The 17,950-nt window shown below is 39.0% G+C and overlaps 4 protein-coding genes across 17 annotated transcripts in view; 3 read left to right on the top strand and 1 right to left on the bottom strand.

The window, feature by feature from the left end:
• Positions 1-2,955, top strand: part of LOC135622602 (putative leucine-rich repeat receptor-like serine/threonine-protein kinase At2g19230) — a 6,698-nt gene extending 3,743 nt beyond the window's left edge. Inside the window, exons 7-13 of the mRNA XM_065124590.1 lie at positions 1-31; positions 660-823; positions 958-1,196; positions 1,550-1,676; positions 1,754-1,822; positions 1,899-2,088; positions 2,185-2,955. The exon at positions 1-31 is cut by the window's left edge and continues 50 nt beyond it. Of these exons, the coding sequence (XP_064980662.1) occupies positions 1-31; positions 660-823; positions 958-1,196; positions 1,550-1,676; positions 1,754-1,822; positions 1,899-2,088; positions 2,185-2,629 (1,265 nt within the window). The 3' untranslated portion in view covers positions 2,630-2,955. The remainder of the gene's footprint in view (positions 32-659; positions 824-957; positions 1,197-1,549; positions 1,677-1,753; positions 1,823-1,898; positions 2,089-2,184) is intronic.
• A 1,446-nt stretch (positions 2,956-4,401) lies between these two features.
• Positions 4,402-8,957, top strand: LOC135622601 (putative receptor-like protein kinase At3g46340). 14 transcript variants are annotated; one of them, XR_010491117.1, is made up of 9 exons: positions 4,402-4,901; positions 4,973-5,154; positions 5,237-5,308; positions 5,493-5,550; positions 6,031-6,158; positions 6,247-6,319; positions 6,755-7,310; positions 7,654-7,722; positions 7,820-8,957. XR_010491117.1 is itself a non-coding variant. In XM_065124589.1 (8 exons), the coding sequence occupies exons 4-8, from the start codon at positions 6,073-6,075 to the stop codon at positions 7,858-7,860; spliced, it is 396 nt and encodes a 131-aa protein (XP_064980661.1). In that variant the 5' UTR covers positions 4,402-4,901; positions 4,973-5,154; positions 5,237-5,308; positions 6,031-6,072; the 3' UTR covers positions 7,861-8,957. The 14 variants fall into 14 exon arrangements, 4 of the variants coding, with proteins under 4 accessions (XP_064980661.1, XP_064980659.1, XP_064980658.1 ...); XR_010491114.1 differs by lacking the exon at positions 5,493-5,550 and having other exon boundaries at positions 4,973-5,308; positions 6,755-6,881; positions 7,820-7,933; positions 8,279-8,957; XR_010491120.1 differs by lacking the exon at positions 5,493-5,550 and having other exon boundaries at positions 4,973-5,308; positions 6,755-7,068; positions 7,198-7,310.
• A 424-nt stretch (positions 8,958-9,381) lies between these two features.
• On the bottom strand, positions 9,382-10,640 carry LOC135622600 (transcription factor MYBS3-like). The gene is made up of 3 exons (XM_065124585.1): positions 10,346-10,640; positions 10,081-10,277; positions 9,382-10,015 (listed from the first exon to the last, which is right to left on the bottom strand). The coding sequence occupies exons 1-3, from the start codon at positions 10,638-10,640 to the stop codon at positions 9,683-9,685; spliced, it is 825 nt and encodes a 274-aa protein (XP_064980657.1). The 3' UTR covers positions 9,382-9,682.
• A 1,921-nt stretch (positions 10,641-12,561) lies between these two features.
• LOC135622598 (RGG repeats nuclear RNA binding protein A-like) lies at positions 12,562-17,829 on the top strand. Its single transcript, XM_065124583.1, has 6 exons — positions 12,562-12,969; positions 13,228-13,654; positions 13,770-13,914; positions 16,986-17,144; positions 17,247-17,309; positions 17,393-17,829. The coding sequence occupies exons 1-6, from the start codon at positions 12,792-12,794 to the stop codon at positions 17,588-17,590; spliced, it is 1,170 nt and encodes a 389-aa protein (XP_064980655.1). The 5' UTR covers positions 12,562-12,791; the 3' UTR covers positions 17,591-17,829.
• Positions 17,830-17,950: the final 121 nt, after the last annotated feature.

The following is a 17,950-nucleotide window of genomic DNA, read 5'->3' as shown; positions in this document are numbered from 1 at the left end:
TCAGAACACAAAATGGATCACTTACCCTAAGGTTTGTTCTGTGTTTAAATTTCAGGCTAGTTTAATTATTTCTTCTGTTTGTAACTCAAATTAATGCATATCTAATAGAAGCCTGAAAGAAATACGGAAAGAATTTGCACTTCAGGTGTCATGACTGGATTATGTGAGATAAGGACCTTTAGCTCTCAGGTATCCTGTGAATTCTGAGTTAAATGAGGTCAAGCTTGGCATGCTAATCTCAGCTGAGGTCTCAAGTGGTGTCGTCTGCATATAGAAGTAGTAAATCAACACTGAGCACAGATCTAATGTTTATCTAAATAATATGTTTTATGTTTTGGGTTTTTATGATAATAAGTACACCTATAGTCAAGGTGTCAGCTAGCTTAGTCAGTGAAACCGTTTATCGCAAAATCCCGGGCTCGAATTCCTTTTTTGTTACATAACCTTTGTAAAAAAAAAAAAGTACAGCTATAGCAAAGAGAAAATAGAAGTATACTGTAAAAATTATCATAATGAACTTTATAAATTCCAAAAAACATCTCATTCTCCAACAAAGAGTAATTACTTACTGAGTTCAGATTCCTCTTTCTGTCTTTCTTCCCTTGAGAATTCTTCAAAACTTCAATGTTTAAGGTCGTTCAAAATCTATATAATTCTAGGATTGAAGGCAATCCGAATCTTTGTGCCAATGGAGATTCATGCACGGTAACACCAACATCAACAAAAAAGAAGATATCAACACCTCTGATTGTGATTCTCTGCATAGTTGCTGTTGTACTACTTGTGGTGATAGTCATGTTTTGGAGGCTGAGAAAGCGACGAGGTAAGTTTTTTTCTTATAGCAAATCTCTTGTATTTGTGCCCAGGCAGTTGGAGCTCAGATGTAAGTGACAAATAGTATCCATTTGTTCCATTAACTCTGACCTGCATTTGACAATAATGTGCATATCGTCAAAGGCTTAAATCATCACGGTGGAACCATGCAAGTAACTGATAATCACGATCGTTCATTGCAACTTGAGAATCGTCAGTTCCCATACACGGAATTGAAGAATATAACCAACAACTTTGCAAAGGTCCTTGGCAAAGGAGGATTTGGGACTGTCTACCATGGCTACTTGGAAGACTGTACTGAAGTTGCAGTTAAAATGCGATCCCAGTCATCATCTCAAGAAACTAAAGAGTTTTTTGCTGAGGTAATTGATTCTGAACACTTAGTCTTTGATATCTTACATGCCTGTACATTTGCAGTGATTGTATATTAAAGTGTTGCTCCATAAGGGAGAGTTTGAGTTGTGTCATATGCTATTCATTGGCAGAAATGAAGCGGTGTCTTCCTTTCTGGAAGTTCTCATAGGGCCAACGTATGAAATTTGTCGTATGTAGTAATAAATCTACAATAGTCCAGAAGATCTTTGTTATATCCTAGACTTCTCAGAAACTAAAGAACATTTATCAGCATCTCTTCTTCTTTTCTGTATCTGCTCTTCAGAGGTTGGTGGTGTTCTTGAGCATGAAATAGAATCCTGATTTTATTTCCTTATTCCAGGCACAGAGCTTAACAAGGGTTCATCACCGGAATCTGGTTTCTCTCATTGGTTACTGCAAGGATAGAGACTCTCTGGCACTTGTCTATGAGTACATGTCTCAAGGGACGCTACGAGATCATCTGCAAGGTTTGGAACTCCTTATATTTGCTACTATCTAGTCTTTTATCTTACTGCTCATGGCTTGTTACATGGATCTGCGACAGGAAGAAACAATACTGCTATAGCTTTAAGCTGGGGGCAGCGACTCCACATTGCAGTCGACGCTGCACAAGGTTTGGAGTCACATAGATCAGTACTACACTTCGTCTTCTTCAATACACGAGGTTGATAGGTTTTGTTGAGATGCAGGACTGGAGTATCTGCACAAGGGATGCCGACCACCGCTGATCCACAGAGATGTGAAGACAGCCAACATCCTTTTGAGTGAAAGGCTGGAAGCCAAGATAGCAGATTTCGGGTTGTCCAAGACTTACCAAAATGAGGTCAGCACTCACGTATCCACAACGGTGGTGGGAACCCCGGGATACCTTGATCCGGAGTATGTAGAGTTCTCCCAAGTGTTCTACTTGTTATCACGTATCACATATAGGACTGAGAATGGAGATAATTGGAGATTGTAATATGACTTGTGCAGGTACTACAATAACTACCAGCTCAGTGAGAAAACTGATGTGTATAGCTTCGGCGTGGTTCTTCTGGAACTGATCACAGGGCAGCCTCCATTGCTACAAGTTTCAGGGGGTTCACATATAATTCAAAGGGTGAGGCGAGGACTTGCCACGGGAAACGTCGAGGACATTGTTGATGCCCGGCTTCAAGGGGAGTACGACGTCAACTCCGTTTGGAAATGTGTTGACGTAGCACTCAAATGCACATCGCAGAGGTCGCAACAGAGGCCGACCATGACGGATGTGGTGATGCAGCTGAAGGAGAGCTTGGAACTACAGACCCCTCGTGACAGGATCGAGAACCCAATCACAAGCAAAGGGGAAAGATACATGGAAGAAGGTGATGCAATCGAGAGTAGCCCATATGTTGTAGAAATGACTCTGGTAAGCAGCGGTCCATTGGCAAGATGATGTTGACATCTTTTCCAGTCCAATAGTTTAGTTTTATGTGTGTTAGGAAAGCAGTTTCTGTAAGTCCAAAAACAAGTGATATGCAGTTGTGTGAAATGAGAACAGCAATTGTGTCACACCGACGGTAAGCTGTTAGCAAAGCTTCTTCCACGAAACCTTTCATTGTAGCCCAAAACATGCAAGCAAAAGGCCACTATACATCGTCGTTGTAGTAAACCAAGATAACCTTGGGGAATAGATCCACGGAAACTATATGTATAGTTGCTTGTTAGTTGGCCGGGATCGAAGCCGAGCAACAGCAATAAGAATCACACCTTTCATCTTTATTCTCATTAATGTTTGTCAGCGGTCTAAGGTGAATGGAATTTGTCACGAAGGATTTTATATTATACTGCAAAAGATGAACAGAGTAAGCATCGATTGTGGTATTGCTGATGGTTACAGCAACACGGACGACAAAACTACTATACCATACATACATCTCCGTAGACACGGGGATCAACCACAATATTTGGACGCAGTTAACTCAGATACAACGATAGCAACACAAGAAAGAATCCTCTAAAGCTTTCCGCAAGGGAAACGAAACTGCTATACTCTACTGAAGGGCCAAAAGTATCTTGGAGGAGCGACGTTGGTAACTACGATAGCCGGCCGGAGCGTCAAATCTCCAATCGGGTGTTAATATCTGGGAATCAATAAACGGTAAACATAAAAATTATGATTATATTATATTATATGAAAATTTTTAATATCAAAAATTAAAATGATAAATCAAATTTACTATATTGTATACCAATTTTATAAGACAGACCAATAAATCCAACAATCATAAAATCATGATTGTATATTATTAATATCATATTTATTTATATATATGATAACATTGTTAGTTCTTCCGTTCAAAATAATCTATGTAATTTGTTTTGTTAAAAGAATCTTGTTATACACATTCAACTATAATATATACCTACATAAATGTGAACAATGTATCAGAATAAATAACTTTAATTATATAAATAAGAATATCAATTATAATATTTATTCAAACATATATTACCATATCTTTTATGGATTGCTCACAAATTCAATCATAAGAAAATATTCTTTTAAACGTTTTAGGTCATAAGTCCTAAGTGAATGGATCAATAATCAATACAGAACGACTTATGTTCTTAATTAACTAATTATTTTTGAATTATTTCTCTAATCATTAAGTACTTTACATCATAATACATATAATTGAAAGAGTACTTACTATTTAAAAAAAAATTATTATAATATGTCCTAAAGTATTTAGACCGACTTGACAATTGAATATGATTATACCAAGTCCTAAAATAAAATTTTATAATTATAAAACTTGATTAGTGACCTCAAAGTATACTATAAAATTCACTTTTATTAATAATAATATAATAATATAATATTTTATATTTTTTCTTATAAATTACCCCTTTAACTAATAAATATAAAACATATATTAGACTTCATGCTATTAATGTAATTTACATAATTAATATCATCTTCTAAAGAATCCTATTATAGTTAGACTACAATTAAGATCTATAGAATCACATAATATAAGATAAACATCTCCGATGTTACTTGGACGCATAAATCTAAGGTGTCGTCGAGTCAAACATATCAGGATCAATGGTTGGCCTTAGACGCAACTTGTGGTTGGACAGTGGCCCAACAACAGACGCTGGGCTCCTTTTAGGCATCGCATTTTGGGTTTTGGATACAGAACAAGCCCATTGTCGTTGACATCGTTTCATCGACGAACCCAACAATCAGGTTCCACGACGACCCTTTCGATCGGCTGTGGGAAACCGTCGACGTTTCCTCCTACTGGACCGCGATCAACACCACCTCTCCCGTCCAGATCTTCGCCAATGTTTTGTTCGAGGTTCCCTCCGCCGTGCTCCAGACCGCCGTCGCCCCAGTTCAGCTGGAAGACGCCCAAATCTGAGGATGCCTGCCCCCAGCACCGCATCTTTATGCACTTCCCCGACCTCCAATCCCTTGACCCAGGCTAGTCCAGAAACTTCAACATCAACCTCAACCTCAACGGCCAATTCTACCACCCCCCCGCACTCTTCCCCCTGAGACCTCTAATCGGGATATGTGTACGCCACGAGACCGTCTGATACGGACCATAACTTCTCCCTCGCCGAGACAGACTCTTCGACCCTTCCGCGCATCATCAATGCGCTCGAGGTCTATTCCGTCAGGCAGCTCACGGAGAGCGCCACCGATAGCTCCGACGGTATGTACGTACACCTCCTCCTCGGTTCCCTCTTGATGGTTCTGATATTATTGCTGCTTTCTTGAGAGAAGAAACGAAATTGGACGTATCCCTCATTTTTGTGACATCAGTGGATGCCATTGAGGCAATCAAGAAGCAGTATAAAGTGAACAGAAATTGGACGTGGTCGGGTGATCCATGCGCTCCAGGAGGGCATACATGGGATGGTTTGGATTGCAGCTATAGTATTTCTGATCCCCCTGGGATTACATCAGTGAGAGTTTCCAAACGTCTAGACCAAGATTTTTCCAACTTAATATGCTTATTTAACATCCTCATGGACTCGTGTATTGCAGAAACTCGTCTTGTAGTGGATTGACGGGCAGTATATGTCATTCCTTTGCTAACATCAAAGCAATCGAGTATTGGTAAGTGTGACCCACTTCAAGCTAATAAAATGTCAATCTCTTCCTATCAACTAAAGAAATAGTTATTTCCTTCTATTGCTTCCAGTGTGGTTATTATGAATTGAGAACGAAGAGTACACTGTAACAACTTAGAGAAGCTAAGCTATGTCAATGTCTGCCCTTTTATCTTTTTTTTTATGGTTAGGGGTCTTGCCGAAGGTTAATTTTGGCCTGGGAATCAGGATCTCCTATAATTTTAATAGGTACGAATTCTCAACCAACTGTTATTTGTCTACGAGGACTGACTTTTAAATCCCAAATAAAAATGCTAAATTAGTAGAAACATGCCTACAAACTTTGAGGAGTGAGACTGAAGGTTTTTTTATGTGGAGCAGAACTCTGCAGTAGAATTTCTTGATAGACATCCTTTTCTCTTCAGCTAGGTTTCATGCATTACACAGTCTACCAAGTTGACTATCTTATGTCCTTTGCTCTCACGTAGCTGGGTCTCCTTTCCCATGTTACTGATTTAAACGGTGGTTATTGTTTTGATCTGGTTCCAAAGGTCTTCCATACAGGCTACGAAATCCATCAGCTTTTCCTGTCTAGTTGTTGCTTTAAGAATGCTGTCAGGTCAATGAACGAAAGTATTTTAAGCAATGGAACTTTCCCATGATGACCTATCCCCATATCCTTATAAATGAACTGCTCCCGTTGAGCTCATTGAGAAAAAGCTTTGGCAGGTGGTGATTTTGTATGATAATTTGGAAGGTCATGGCTGTCTGATGACAATTTCCAGGGACCTGTCATACAACAACTTCACAGGGCCAGTACCTGACATTTTAGCAGAGCTTCCTTTCCTCGAAGTCCTGTAAGTTTTTCCATTGCATTGGTTTTTCACCCAAAAAAATGAAGCTAAATTGAAGTTTAATGATCTAACATCTAGTTGCATTTTGCAGAAATTTGTCAAGCAACCAGTTAATTGGGTCAATTCCTTCTGCTTTCCTTGTAAAATCACAAAATGGACTTACAGTAAGGTTTATACTGTTTTAATTCTATTTATTTTTTAACGTTTATAATTTATTATAAAATATTTTAGATTTAATGTATAAAAGAAGTTTGGAAGGAATATAGGAAGATTATGTACTTTAAGTGTGATAACTAGATTATTTAAGGACTTTTAGCTGTCATGTTTCCTGTGAACTATAATGTGTTAAATGAGCAAGCTCAGGGTGTTAATCTCAAGTAGACTCTCAAGTGGTGAAGGCTGAAGAATTGGACTCAAAATTTAGACTGCTTATTCTAGACTGCTTAGATTACTTGAGGAGATTTGTCATATTCTAGACTGCTTAGATACTAAGAAACATTCACCAGTGTCCCTTCTGTTTCTTTTCCCTATTTCTTCAGATATTGTTGTTGTTTTTGAGCTTGGAACATAATCCGGATTTTTTTTTTCCCGCTTTTTAGGCTCAGCACTTAGCAAGGGTTCATCACCAGAATTTGGTTTCTATGATTGGTTGCTGCAATGACAAAGACTGTCTGTTACTTGTTTATGAATATATGTCTCAAGGGACCCTACATGATCATCTGCAAGGTTTGGAACTCTGTTCCACATTCTAGTTTGGTCATTGCTCTCCGATCTGGATCTATGGTACAGATACTGTCTAGTTCAACTCAGCATAACTCAATAGACAAGAGAGTATGATGACACTTCTTTTGTCTGCCAAGGATTTTTCAAGTATTCACAACCTCAAAACAAAAGATTGTTGCCTGTGGAACATGTTGGTATCTGACACTGATCAAAATTCAGCCATTTTCTTGTCATTGATTAGATCTCTCTAGAGCAAGGTTTTACATATTGGTAGCGTGTGGGGTTTTGTAATGTTGCTAGTATGATATGGCCCGCATAGGAATGCGCTGATCGAAGGAGACCAAACAAATGGCATGGCCATGATATGAAATGGCTTTCACAAGCTTCAAGCTGCTGGTACCACATGCTGCCTAAAATTCAGTCATTGTTCTAGTAAGTTTAGCATGTAATTCTCGGATGATGCTTTGTTAATGTATGAAGCTAGTTGAGAGCAAATGAAACCAAGTTAAAAGAAAATGAGTTCCAAAACTTGTAACTGGGCATATGTTCTCTATTGTTAGTGAAAAAATGTGGGTATCCTAACAATTATCGAAAATATTCTTATTATCTTCTTATAAACATTGCAAAACTATGACATGCTTTTTGGAACTTATCTTGTTAGTTAATTATCTTGTTATTGAACTGAGCCATTGCCTATTTTCTTCAAAAGACAGCTACTTTATTATAATAATTTGTATTCCTCTTACAACTGATGGTTTTTCACACTGATCTACAGGCAGAACACATAATGCTGGAGCTTTGAGTCGGGGGCAGCGACTCCAGATTGCAGTCGATGCTACACAAGGTTTAGTGTCACATAAAGTACTCATGTTCTTGGCCCAATTCTCGGGCTGTTTGTTGTTCTCATTATCTGACTTCATGTGTTTCATTGAGATATGCAGGACCAGAGTATATTTGCATAAGGGGTGCCAACCACCATTAATTCACAGAGATGCGAAGACAGGGAATATCCTTTTGAGTGAAAGGATGGAGGCCAAGATAGCAGAAGATTTTGGGTTGTCAAAGATACCTTGATCCTGATTATGTCAATCTTCTCATTTCTTTAATTTTTCTGCTAGAGAGTTGAAACATACATAACTAAGTTGATAGATGGTGGTCAAGAAGATAAACAATGGCCATTCGTAAACCACACATTTGAAAGTAAATTGTTATTTTCATGTTATCATTTATTTTGTGCATTATGCATAGACATCTTAGGTTAAACATACATCACAAAGGAGAGAAAATTAATTTGCTGATATGCATTTCATCATTAGAAGTTTCTATTGCTGCTGTTATCATTTCTTTTGCTGTTTGTGTTTATACCTTCTGCAAATGAGACGGTTGATCACATCTGGCAGGTCTCCTAGGATTGTTGTATTACAGCAGGTGGTACTACACCACCTACCAGCTCAGTCAGAAAAGCGATGTGTATAGCTTTGGTGTGGTTCTTTTGGAGCTGATCACAGAGCAGCCTCCACTCCTACAAGGTTCAAAGAATGCACACATTGAGTCCGCCAAGGACTTGTCCAAGGGAACATTGAAGATATTGTTGATGCCAAGCTGCAAGGCCAATACGACATAAATTCTGTTTGGAAATGTGCTAATATAGCCATGAAATGCACATCACAGGGATCCCATCAGAGGCCAACCATGGCAGAAGTGTAATGCAGCTAAAGGAGACCTTGGAACTGGAAACCCCTCATGACAGGCCTGAGAACGTAGGCGCAAGCAGTGAGTACCCTAACATGGAAGCCAGTGATGTGAGCCAGAATAGTGCATATGTCGCATCCGTCCATCAGCACGGTAATGCTGGGATCACTTGAACTTTACTCTTGAGGCTCTATTCTATTCCGATCCTAGGAGTTTGAAATGGTTTCTGGCTGAAGTTTGAATTGTTTAGCTTCATGCATGTCTTATGCACTTTGATGATTGATTCGGAAAATAAGTTTCTGAGATCCAAAAATAAGACACTCCATTTGTATACTGAGGACAGCAAATACTGGTTTCAATACAAACTGAAATATTTCTGATGCTTGACATTTGTATCTCTATTCATCAACAGATGACTCCTCCTTATACAAGTCTCAGAATCAAACACCAGTTGTTGATCTTTGATCCGACTCTCTTTATCCTCCAAAAAGAATCTGATTCTTCTGTATGTTCTCTGCATCCACCTAGCTGTCATGCAGTCCCCCCATCCCCTGGTAAATGCAGCTTGTTCTTGGACCAAGACATACTACCAGTATCAGGACATGATGGTACCCATCCGAAGAAGCTAGAAGACAATGGAGAAACAAGGATACATACAACTAAGGGAGCAACGACACACCGAGCTCATGTGGCCGTACATGGATGGACACTGCATGCTCCCTGTTATGAATCTTGCGAGATCTTACCGCATGCGGATAAGGCAGCATGTATCCGCATGCGGTAAGATCTAATCAATATCAAGTAGAAATAATGCATCGAACTGCAGAGCTTATGAGCGTAGAAACACAGTTGGGTAGACAGTATTTTACATGCATTGGAGCAACACATACAGAAAAGTCGAGTATGGACAACTGACTTACATCAACAATTCTACACTCGGTAGACAGTGATTAAAGAGATCGTTGCATGAGAATTGCTTGAATAGACTTCAGATGAGTGACCATTTGGTGGGAGGAGCAGCTTCTGTCAGTTTCTAACATTTCCATGGAAGCACCATTTGCGTCTCCTTGACTGGTGGGGATTTCCGGAGGGCTGTGATTCAAGCAGGTGATTCAGATGATCTCGAATACCAGACCGCTGATTGAGGTCTCAAGATTGTGATTTGGCCTTGATGTGGATATGCTGAGGTCTAAATCCACATGACATGGTTGCTCGTGATGCACTTCCACCAAGGAATACGACTGTGATACCGTGCTGATGGAGCAATTATGCATCAGACTGAGGCATGAAGAAATGTGGGTTTCTGATTCTTGTTCCGAAGTGTTGAGATCGAAAACAGCGGTCTCAGGGATTCTGCGGCATGTTGTGCCAAGTGACAGAACAGGGGAATGCTCTTCTAGCTTCGGAGAGTGACCGATTTGAGCTGCAATCTCATGACTCGAGACCTGATCTATGTTTGGATTAGTAGAAGCGGTATGATAGTGAATGCAGCAGACGGAGAGCGATTTACCACATCGAAGAGACTGGAACGACGCTTCTTCTTGTTGAGGCCGTTCTGTCGCAGGAAATATTTCTGGGCATGACTGGCCACTTGAGTTGGTGTTCTTGTGGTCACAAAGTTGCGAGAGATGCCTCGCCAATCTCCCCTTCCGAGTCTCTCAAGCCCTGCTAGGAATAGTTTGTGCTCTTCCTCCGTCCAAGCAACTCCTGAACACGAGAAATCAATGCAAACTTAGCCACAGAAGCTGAACCGAGAAGAACAGGAATTGCTTTACCTTTCTTGCGTTCTTGAGTTCTGACAACCAGGCCATCAGAGAGATAGCCATTAGAGGTCTTCTCGGCGGTTTCATCAATAGAAACAAGAGAAGAAGATGACGACGGGGAAGGGGAAGATGAAGCAGCGGCAGGACAGGTGAGGCAGTCGGTGCTGTAACACTTCTTCATGGGGGAAGCCGCCATCTCAAACTGCACACCGAAGAGTCTCAGTCCACCTCCCACCATCCTTCTCGGGCTGATTGAATTCCTCGAGTTAAGCTCACTCTCCACACCTTCACAGCATTTCCTTTCCATCCTCAAGCCACCACAGATCTTTTCCCAGAAGCACAGAGACACCTGCAGGATTGATTGGAAGGATAGACTAGATATACCACCACTACCTCCTAATATGGATTGAAAAGGCAAGCTCAATTTACCATGGGGAACATATACTTGCCTTGGTGTCAACCTATTAATTAAATAAGATATATAGTACAGTAGTGCAAATGTCATTATTGGTACTGCTATCACTTGGCATGTGGAAATCCATGTATCACTGCTTTGTTAATCTTAAGGGCAGTATTAATCATAGGCCAGATCAAAAAGCAACATTTTGATAATAGTCTTAATAGTTCTGAACCCCATTTCTTCCCTTCAAAGATGATAAGATTGGTAACAGAGAAGAGGATATGTGATTGACTCTGCTTTTCATGTCATTCTCAAGTGCTTTGTTGTGATGCTGCCTTGGTTGCTGATATCTCACATAGTTCCATGCTATTACACTCTTTTCTAATGCTTTACTGATGGATAAGAATGCTCTGCATCTTTGAATCTATTAAGACTTGTTGAGATATAGAAAATTATGCTTCAGCTTCCCCTGTATCATTTCTGTGAGCAAGTCGAGGCAAATATTATGCGATTGAAGTCACTATGGGCAATCACATCATGAGGTGCATTATTAGTCCATCGAGCAGATAGTGTGCTAATCTATATTGTCATGGACTTACTGTGGTGGTTGCTGCATGACAAGGATGTCTCTTGTCCTCTAACCAATCCTTTCATTAGCTTTTAGGGAGTATTTGCATTGAAAGATGCAACATCCGTTGATCGACCACCATGGAGGTGGAGCACATCACATCAGCTTGATGGTTGCCAACGAGGAGGACGACCACCATTGAGGTTCCATTCACCTGATCCAACCGCAGACTCAACCTCCTTGCCATTTCCATTTTTGGAGCAGAACATAAGCAAACATGTCCTCTCTCATTCACTTAATATATATAAGAAATCAAACAAGTTGATCTTATCCAAAGCCAGAGAAAATATAATATTTCTTCTGTTCCTCTTCTACTGTGTCTTGTGATTTAATTTTATTGAAAAACCATGGATCCAAGAAATTATTGCTCATGTCAAAATTAAAGGCTAATAACATTTTATCCCCTCTAATTAATTATTCTTAATATTTTAATCTTTATTTTTTTTAAAATTATATTAAAATCTTCGTACTTATAAAAATAAAATATTTAATCTTATAAAATTATTTATTTAATTCTATATAAGAATCTCAATCTTTCGTTTTCGTAAATATAAGTATATTAATATAGTTTTTTAAAAATAAAAAAAATTATAATACTAAAAATAACTAATTACATGAGATTATATATATATGTATTCATGCTTTTTTATTGTTCATGTTTAAATTACTTTTATCTTGATTTTTAATTTTTATATATTTAAATGATTCTCTCGATTAGATGTTTCGCATTATTCTATATCATATGGTTTTGGATCTATTTATTCATTTTAAATTCGATCGTACATTTGATGTGTATTCATATGCGTGCGGTTTCCTATAGGCCAAAACGATCAGGAACACGGATACGAATCTGGTCCATCATCCTCAAATCGAACTATATGCGTCCATCACTTGGAGATTCGGATTCGATTCTTGATGCAACGAATACCCTTCTCATAAATCTGACGAGAACGCGGAACAATCTCATCCGCACGATCTTATCATCACGCTTCGGGTTCGTTCCACGTGCTCTTCCTGTCCCAGGAGAGCACGCTACAATCCCGTGAACGCCCACGGAGCAACTCAAGTACCTAAAATGCCCATTATTTTCTTCTCGCTAGTTAATGATGACCATGTAAATAAGTCTCCATAGTGTGAATAAAGTCGTCATTTAATCTCACAGAACAATAAATTAACAATTTCGAGGGGGGAGAAGGGATTAGGTTTTCTGGATGGAAGCCCGTGGTGGAAGAGTGCGGCTAGGGTTTCTCTTTGCATACTTCTTCTCTCCGCGCCACCAAAACCCTAGCTTTCTGCTGCCCCGTGAGACTTCTCGTCTCCGATTCTTCTAGTGCTTCTTATGGAGATCGCGTTGGGGAGGCTACTGTTCTAGTTACGAGATTCCACTGCTGCCGCGCTGAGGCAGGCGCTCGAGAGGACCCTCTGTGGAGATGGCCACCGCGAACCCCTTCGATCTCCTCGGAGACGACGACAATGATGACCCGTCGCAACTCATCGCCGCTCACCAGCAGAAGATGGCGGCCAAGAAGCCTGATGCGCCAGCCTCCGCCGCCGCTTCCCCGGCAGCGGCGAAGCTCCCCGCTAAACCAGTTCCGCCTGCTCAAGCCGGTTGGTCCTGAATGGATTTGGTTTGACTCATTGTGATATTTCTGGGAAAAAAAAGGTTTTTTTTAATGATGTTTTCCATCAAATCTGAGATTTTTCTGCTTTTCGATCAAGTTCTCTATTTTTCCTCATTTTTAATGATGAACTAAATGTCTTATCTAATTTTCGTAGTCTATATGTTAATTAAATAGCAATATTTTACCTTTTTGGTTCGATAATGTATTATTTTTCTTGGTTCCGTTGTTCTCTTTCATTGTACAGTGAGGGAGGCGAGAGAAGCGAGGAACAATGCTGCACCAGCACGTGGCGGGACTGGGCGAGGTGGGTTTGGACGTGGCGGGCTTGGACGCGGAAGAGGTGGTCGAAGTGGAGGCCTTGCCCCTAATCGTGACTTCGGGAATGATAATGCCAACGGTTTCTCCGGGGGATATGGGGGTGGAGGCGAAGACGTTGAAGCTGATAAACTTCAAGAGAAGGAACGACCGCCACGCCAGCCATTCGGTGGCGGCCGACGTGGTGGATTTCGGGGTCGTGGTGGCTATGGGAATGACGAATCTGGAGGTGACTCTGAACGCTCACCGCGTAGGTTGTATGAGCGGCGGAGTGGCACTGGCCGTGGTTATGAGATGAAACGCGATGGAGCAGGTCGTGGTAACTGGGGAACCGTAGCTGATGAAACTCTTGCACAGTTAAGATTTTTCTTTTGTTAGTGGTACATGTTTGCTAAGAACCATTTAGTTGAATCTTTGTTTGCAGTTCCCGTTAATGAGCTTGTTGTTTCTTGTGGAACTCTTTTGTGACAGGGAAAAGGATGAGGTGCTAAACTTTGATGATAAAATGCTTGTTACTGAGAAACAGCAAGAACAGGAGAAGACACCAGCAACCGAGGAGAGCAAGGAAAACAAGGAGGGTACAACCAATGAGGCAGAAGAAAAGGAAGAGGATAAGGTCAGCTTCTATTACATGCATGATTTTGGCATTGCTGCTCTTAACTATTTTATGGCTCAAAGTATTTTTTTTTGTTAAAATAGGATATTCTTGTCAAACAGTCATGTATTTGATGTTTCTATTATCATGTTTGGTTGATCCACAAAAAATTTACAGTCAGCTCACAGTAGATTTGTTATGGACTTCAATTAATAGTTTTTTTGCAACTTGGCAGAGATATTCGGATCACACGTTTATTATGCTGAGTTCTAATTTTTTTCTTACCTTTCAGCAAATATACAGAGACTAGCTCTTTTTGCCCTGTTCTTTTCATTTCTAAACTAATTGTTTATTTACCTCCATGGTGACCCTGCAAATCTGCAACAACAATAATTCACAACAATTATAATATCCGAATTGTTTGGGTTCAACTACATGAGTGTTTTTCCACCATGCAACTCTTGTAATAGTAACATCACGGGTAAAACTGGAGCAGTCTTTTATTTTATTCTCTAGTAATGTTTTGTTAGATTTCCCTATACCTCCTTGTACTACTAATCGTAATTGATTTACCTCATCTAATAGGGTTTTCTACATATTTCCATTGGAAAATGTCGATTCTCGTTTATTTTGGTTTCTCCCAATGATCCTCTGTCAGGATTGCATCTTTATTCTGAGTGTAAACCTTTCTTAGTTTATCCTCTCTTATGGCTCCAATTATCCATATTAACATTGTTATTATGATGTCTCTAATTGTTGTGCATGTTTCTCAAGTGTTAAATGTTCTGAAAATTGTATCAGTCAATATTTCCATTAATATGAGTTTTGTATACTGTTTTGAGTTTTGAAGGTTTAGATATCATGTTTAAGTAACTGATCATCTTGGCATAGTTTTAGCATGTATTCGTTATCACTCACAGGTCAGGTTGAATTTTTTTTGTTATTTCTTGCTTTTGTATGTGGATACAGGACTTGCTTTGACATTTTATACACGAGAACTTTATTTATCAGGACCTTTTTTCTTATGCATTGTGTATACTACATAGAGAAAAGAATGATCACAATTCAGTGTGCCACTGGTAATAGTTTCTTGTTTCGTAATGTTTGGTGGAAATTTGTCATGATATTGAAATATGGGGACGGCTAGTTTGAGTAGAAATTTGCTTTCCAAGTTTGTGATGACTTATTGGTGGTACAGTTATGTTCCTTGTATGAAGATTCAAAGCGCTTACCATCATATATAATTAAATGTGAGATACACTGTTGGTTCCTAGCATGGTTCGCCATCGAATGGTCATTGGTATGGTATGTATCGAACCATACCGATCCACCAACACATAGTATGATAGGACATGCCTACATATTGGTATGTACCGTCTGTACTGAGCAGTATGCTACAGAATGGTAAACCTTGGTTCCTAGTATTAAGTTACTGGTACTTTGTAGTTGTTATGTTTGTGTTTGAGAACCATATACATATTTTCTGTCAGCCTATATATTTAAATGGGAACGAAAAACTGAACAAATGATCCAGAGAAGTAGAATTAAGGAAGAGGGAGAAATTATAGATGACCTCCCCCCTGTAAGTTGTATGATTCTGAATCCACCATCTCCTGATTTCTGTTTTATATCACTTGGCGTTGAGCTTTATGCTGCAACTAGCATTTTCAAAATTGTTTAATACTGCAGTTTATCTAGTGAGATTCAATAAGTAGTTTTGTGTTTCCATCCATAGGGAAGATTATCAGGACATTTTGAACTGAGGCTTTGAACTCGTGCTATGTTGTTGAATTTTGGTTCCTTTATTCGTGCAAGACATGCAATTTTAACAAAATGGAGATGCGAGCTTTTCCTGTACTCATGTTTGAGTTTCTTCTTCGTGTTGCCTTTTAGAATTAAATGTTTGTTACTTGGAAGAGAAGAATAGTAGATCATTTCTTTCCTTCCTTTTCTTTGTGTTTTCTGGTGCTGCTGCATTTCTCTGTTGGCAAAAATAGATTCTTTTCCACCCCTGATCTTTCAAGTTGGCGCACAATTGACTAATTTTGTTGCATATAAGAATGTAGAACTTAGCATTTCTGTTTAGTCATCAAGTGTCGAAGGGTCCTGCAAGGCATGGAGTAAATTGAACTAATTTGTATGCAATTATTCATGCTTCAGTTCAGGAAGCTGCCATACCTGTATTAAACTGATTTTTTATGATCAGTGTTGATTACTCTCATTATTTGGCTTTCTAGGTGTTTTAAGGAGCTAATTTGTCTTCATTGCTATTTTTTTGTTGGTACTTTTGATTTGCTACAATTTAACCTTATTGTATAACAGTCATAGTCAAATGTTAAATAAGTAAGAATATATATTGTTTGACATTTAATTTTTATATAAGACACTCTTGTGCTAATATTAGATTTAAAATCATGAAAAATTATGAAGATTCAAAATTGTGGAAAATGAGAGCTGTCATTAGGCTGATTTAAATAATTTTTCCTTTTTGAACCGATAAACATTAAAATATTTATTAATATATACCATTTTAAAATTGATATTCCATCAGGTAGCCTCCAAAATTTATCATACTTGCATGTGTCCCATTGTATGACTTTGATGAACTACTTTTTCCATGACTTGGTTTCATCCTTGGTTTTGTTTAATCTGTGAAATAAATAGACAGATCTTTTTTGTTATTTAACATAGAAAAGATATTTTAAAGGGTGGTTCGACAGTTCTGTGGAACTTGTATTATTATGAAGGGTTTGACATCATAGTTATTCTTTATAGTTAGTAGGAAAATTCAGTGTTTGGGGATGTCAACTTGCAGAGGGTTCTTTATGCTGACGTAAAATATTCTTAAGCTGTATATATGCAAATTGAGTAGTAAATAACATATATTGAGGGGTATATTCAGAATTCTCTTGTGACCATCCTTTTCTTTTCTTTTTTTTGGTTTATGCTACTGCTTGGTGCCTCGGTTACCTTTGGTTGAGGTCTACTGCATGTGCTATATGATCATATATTTGGCTTTCTAGTTTATACCACTCTAAATACAGTAAATTGGCAGTTATATATATTCAGTCTTGTTCGACTCATTTGTGTAGGAGATGACTTTGGAAGAGTATGAGAAAATAAGGGAGGAGAAACGGAAAGCCTTGCTTGCAATGAAGGCTGAGGAGAGGAAAGTTGAAATTGACAAGGAGTTGCAGTCTATGCAGCAACTCTCAACAAAAAAAGAAAACGACCCTATCTTTGTTAAGTTGGTATGTTGCTATGGACCTTTATGCTTCATACTCTTTCCTGCTGTTGTGCCACATCATTTTTTTTAAATTTCTTACAATGCTTTTGATTTGATGTCTTTTCAGGGTTCTGACAAGGACTTTGGGAAAAAGAAAGAAAATGCTGATCGTGATGAACGCAGCAAAAAAGTACGTTTTAATTCATATGCAGCATTATCTGTTAGGTTTTTTTTTAATTTTTGGTTGATTGATGAGGTTCTCTACTTTGTTAGTCTTTAAGCATCAATGAGTTCTTGAAGCCAGCCGAAGGAGGAAGGTACTACAGTCCAGGTGGCCGCGGACGTGGTAGGGGGAGAGGTGATCGTGGACCACTCAGAGGTTCGTATGGCGGTGGGGGTTCCAGCTTCGCAGCAGCTGCTGCTCCATCAATCGAAGATCCTGGACAGTTTCCCACGCTTGGTGGGAAGTAGAGGGGAGAGTAACTTAACCGAATCATGCCTAAATCTGCCAGCATCGCCATCACCCAACTTCTTAATCTATGAGTTGGCAAACTTAATGAACAACGATGTGTCTGTTCTTTATTTTACTTCTTAACTATGTATATCAGAACTGCCTTGTCAACAGTACTCTGCAATTATGTTTGTGCCGAACATTTCTACATGCTGTTATTTCCTAAAACAATTTTGATCATACCCCACCTTAATTCCAACTTCTTGGAGATTCTGTAACATTTTATATAGCGTGCCAAATAGTGTAGCAGCTAAGTAGTGTTTTCTGACGTTTGTTGCAGTTGTTCCTTCAACTTTGTGCTACAAAGGCTTTGCATTGGC

This window comes from Musa acuminata, chromosome BXJ2-9, assembly GCF_036884655.1.
Source record: "Musa acuminata AAA Group cultivar baxijiao chromosome BXJ2-9, Cavendish_Baxijiao_AAA, whole genome shotgun sequence".
In the NCBI taxonomy this organism is placed as follows: Eukaryota; Viridiplantae; Streptophyta; class Magnoliopsida; order Zingiberales; family Musaceae; genus Musa; species Musa acuminata.
Note: the sequence above shows the minus strand (reverse complement) of the source record. Positions and strands in the feature narration are given on the sequence as shown.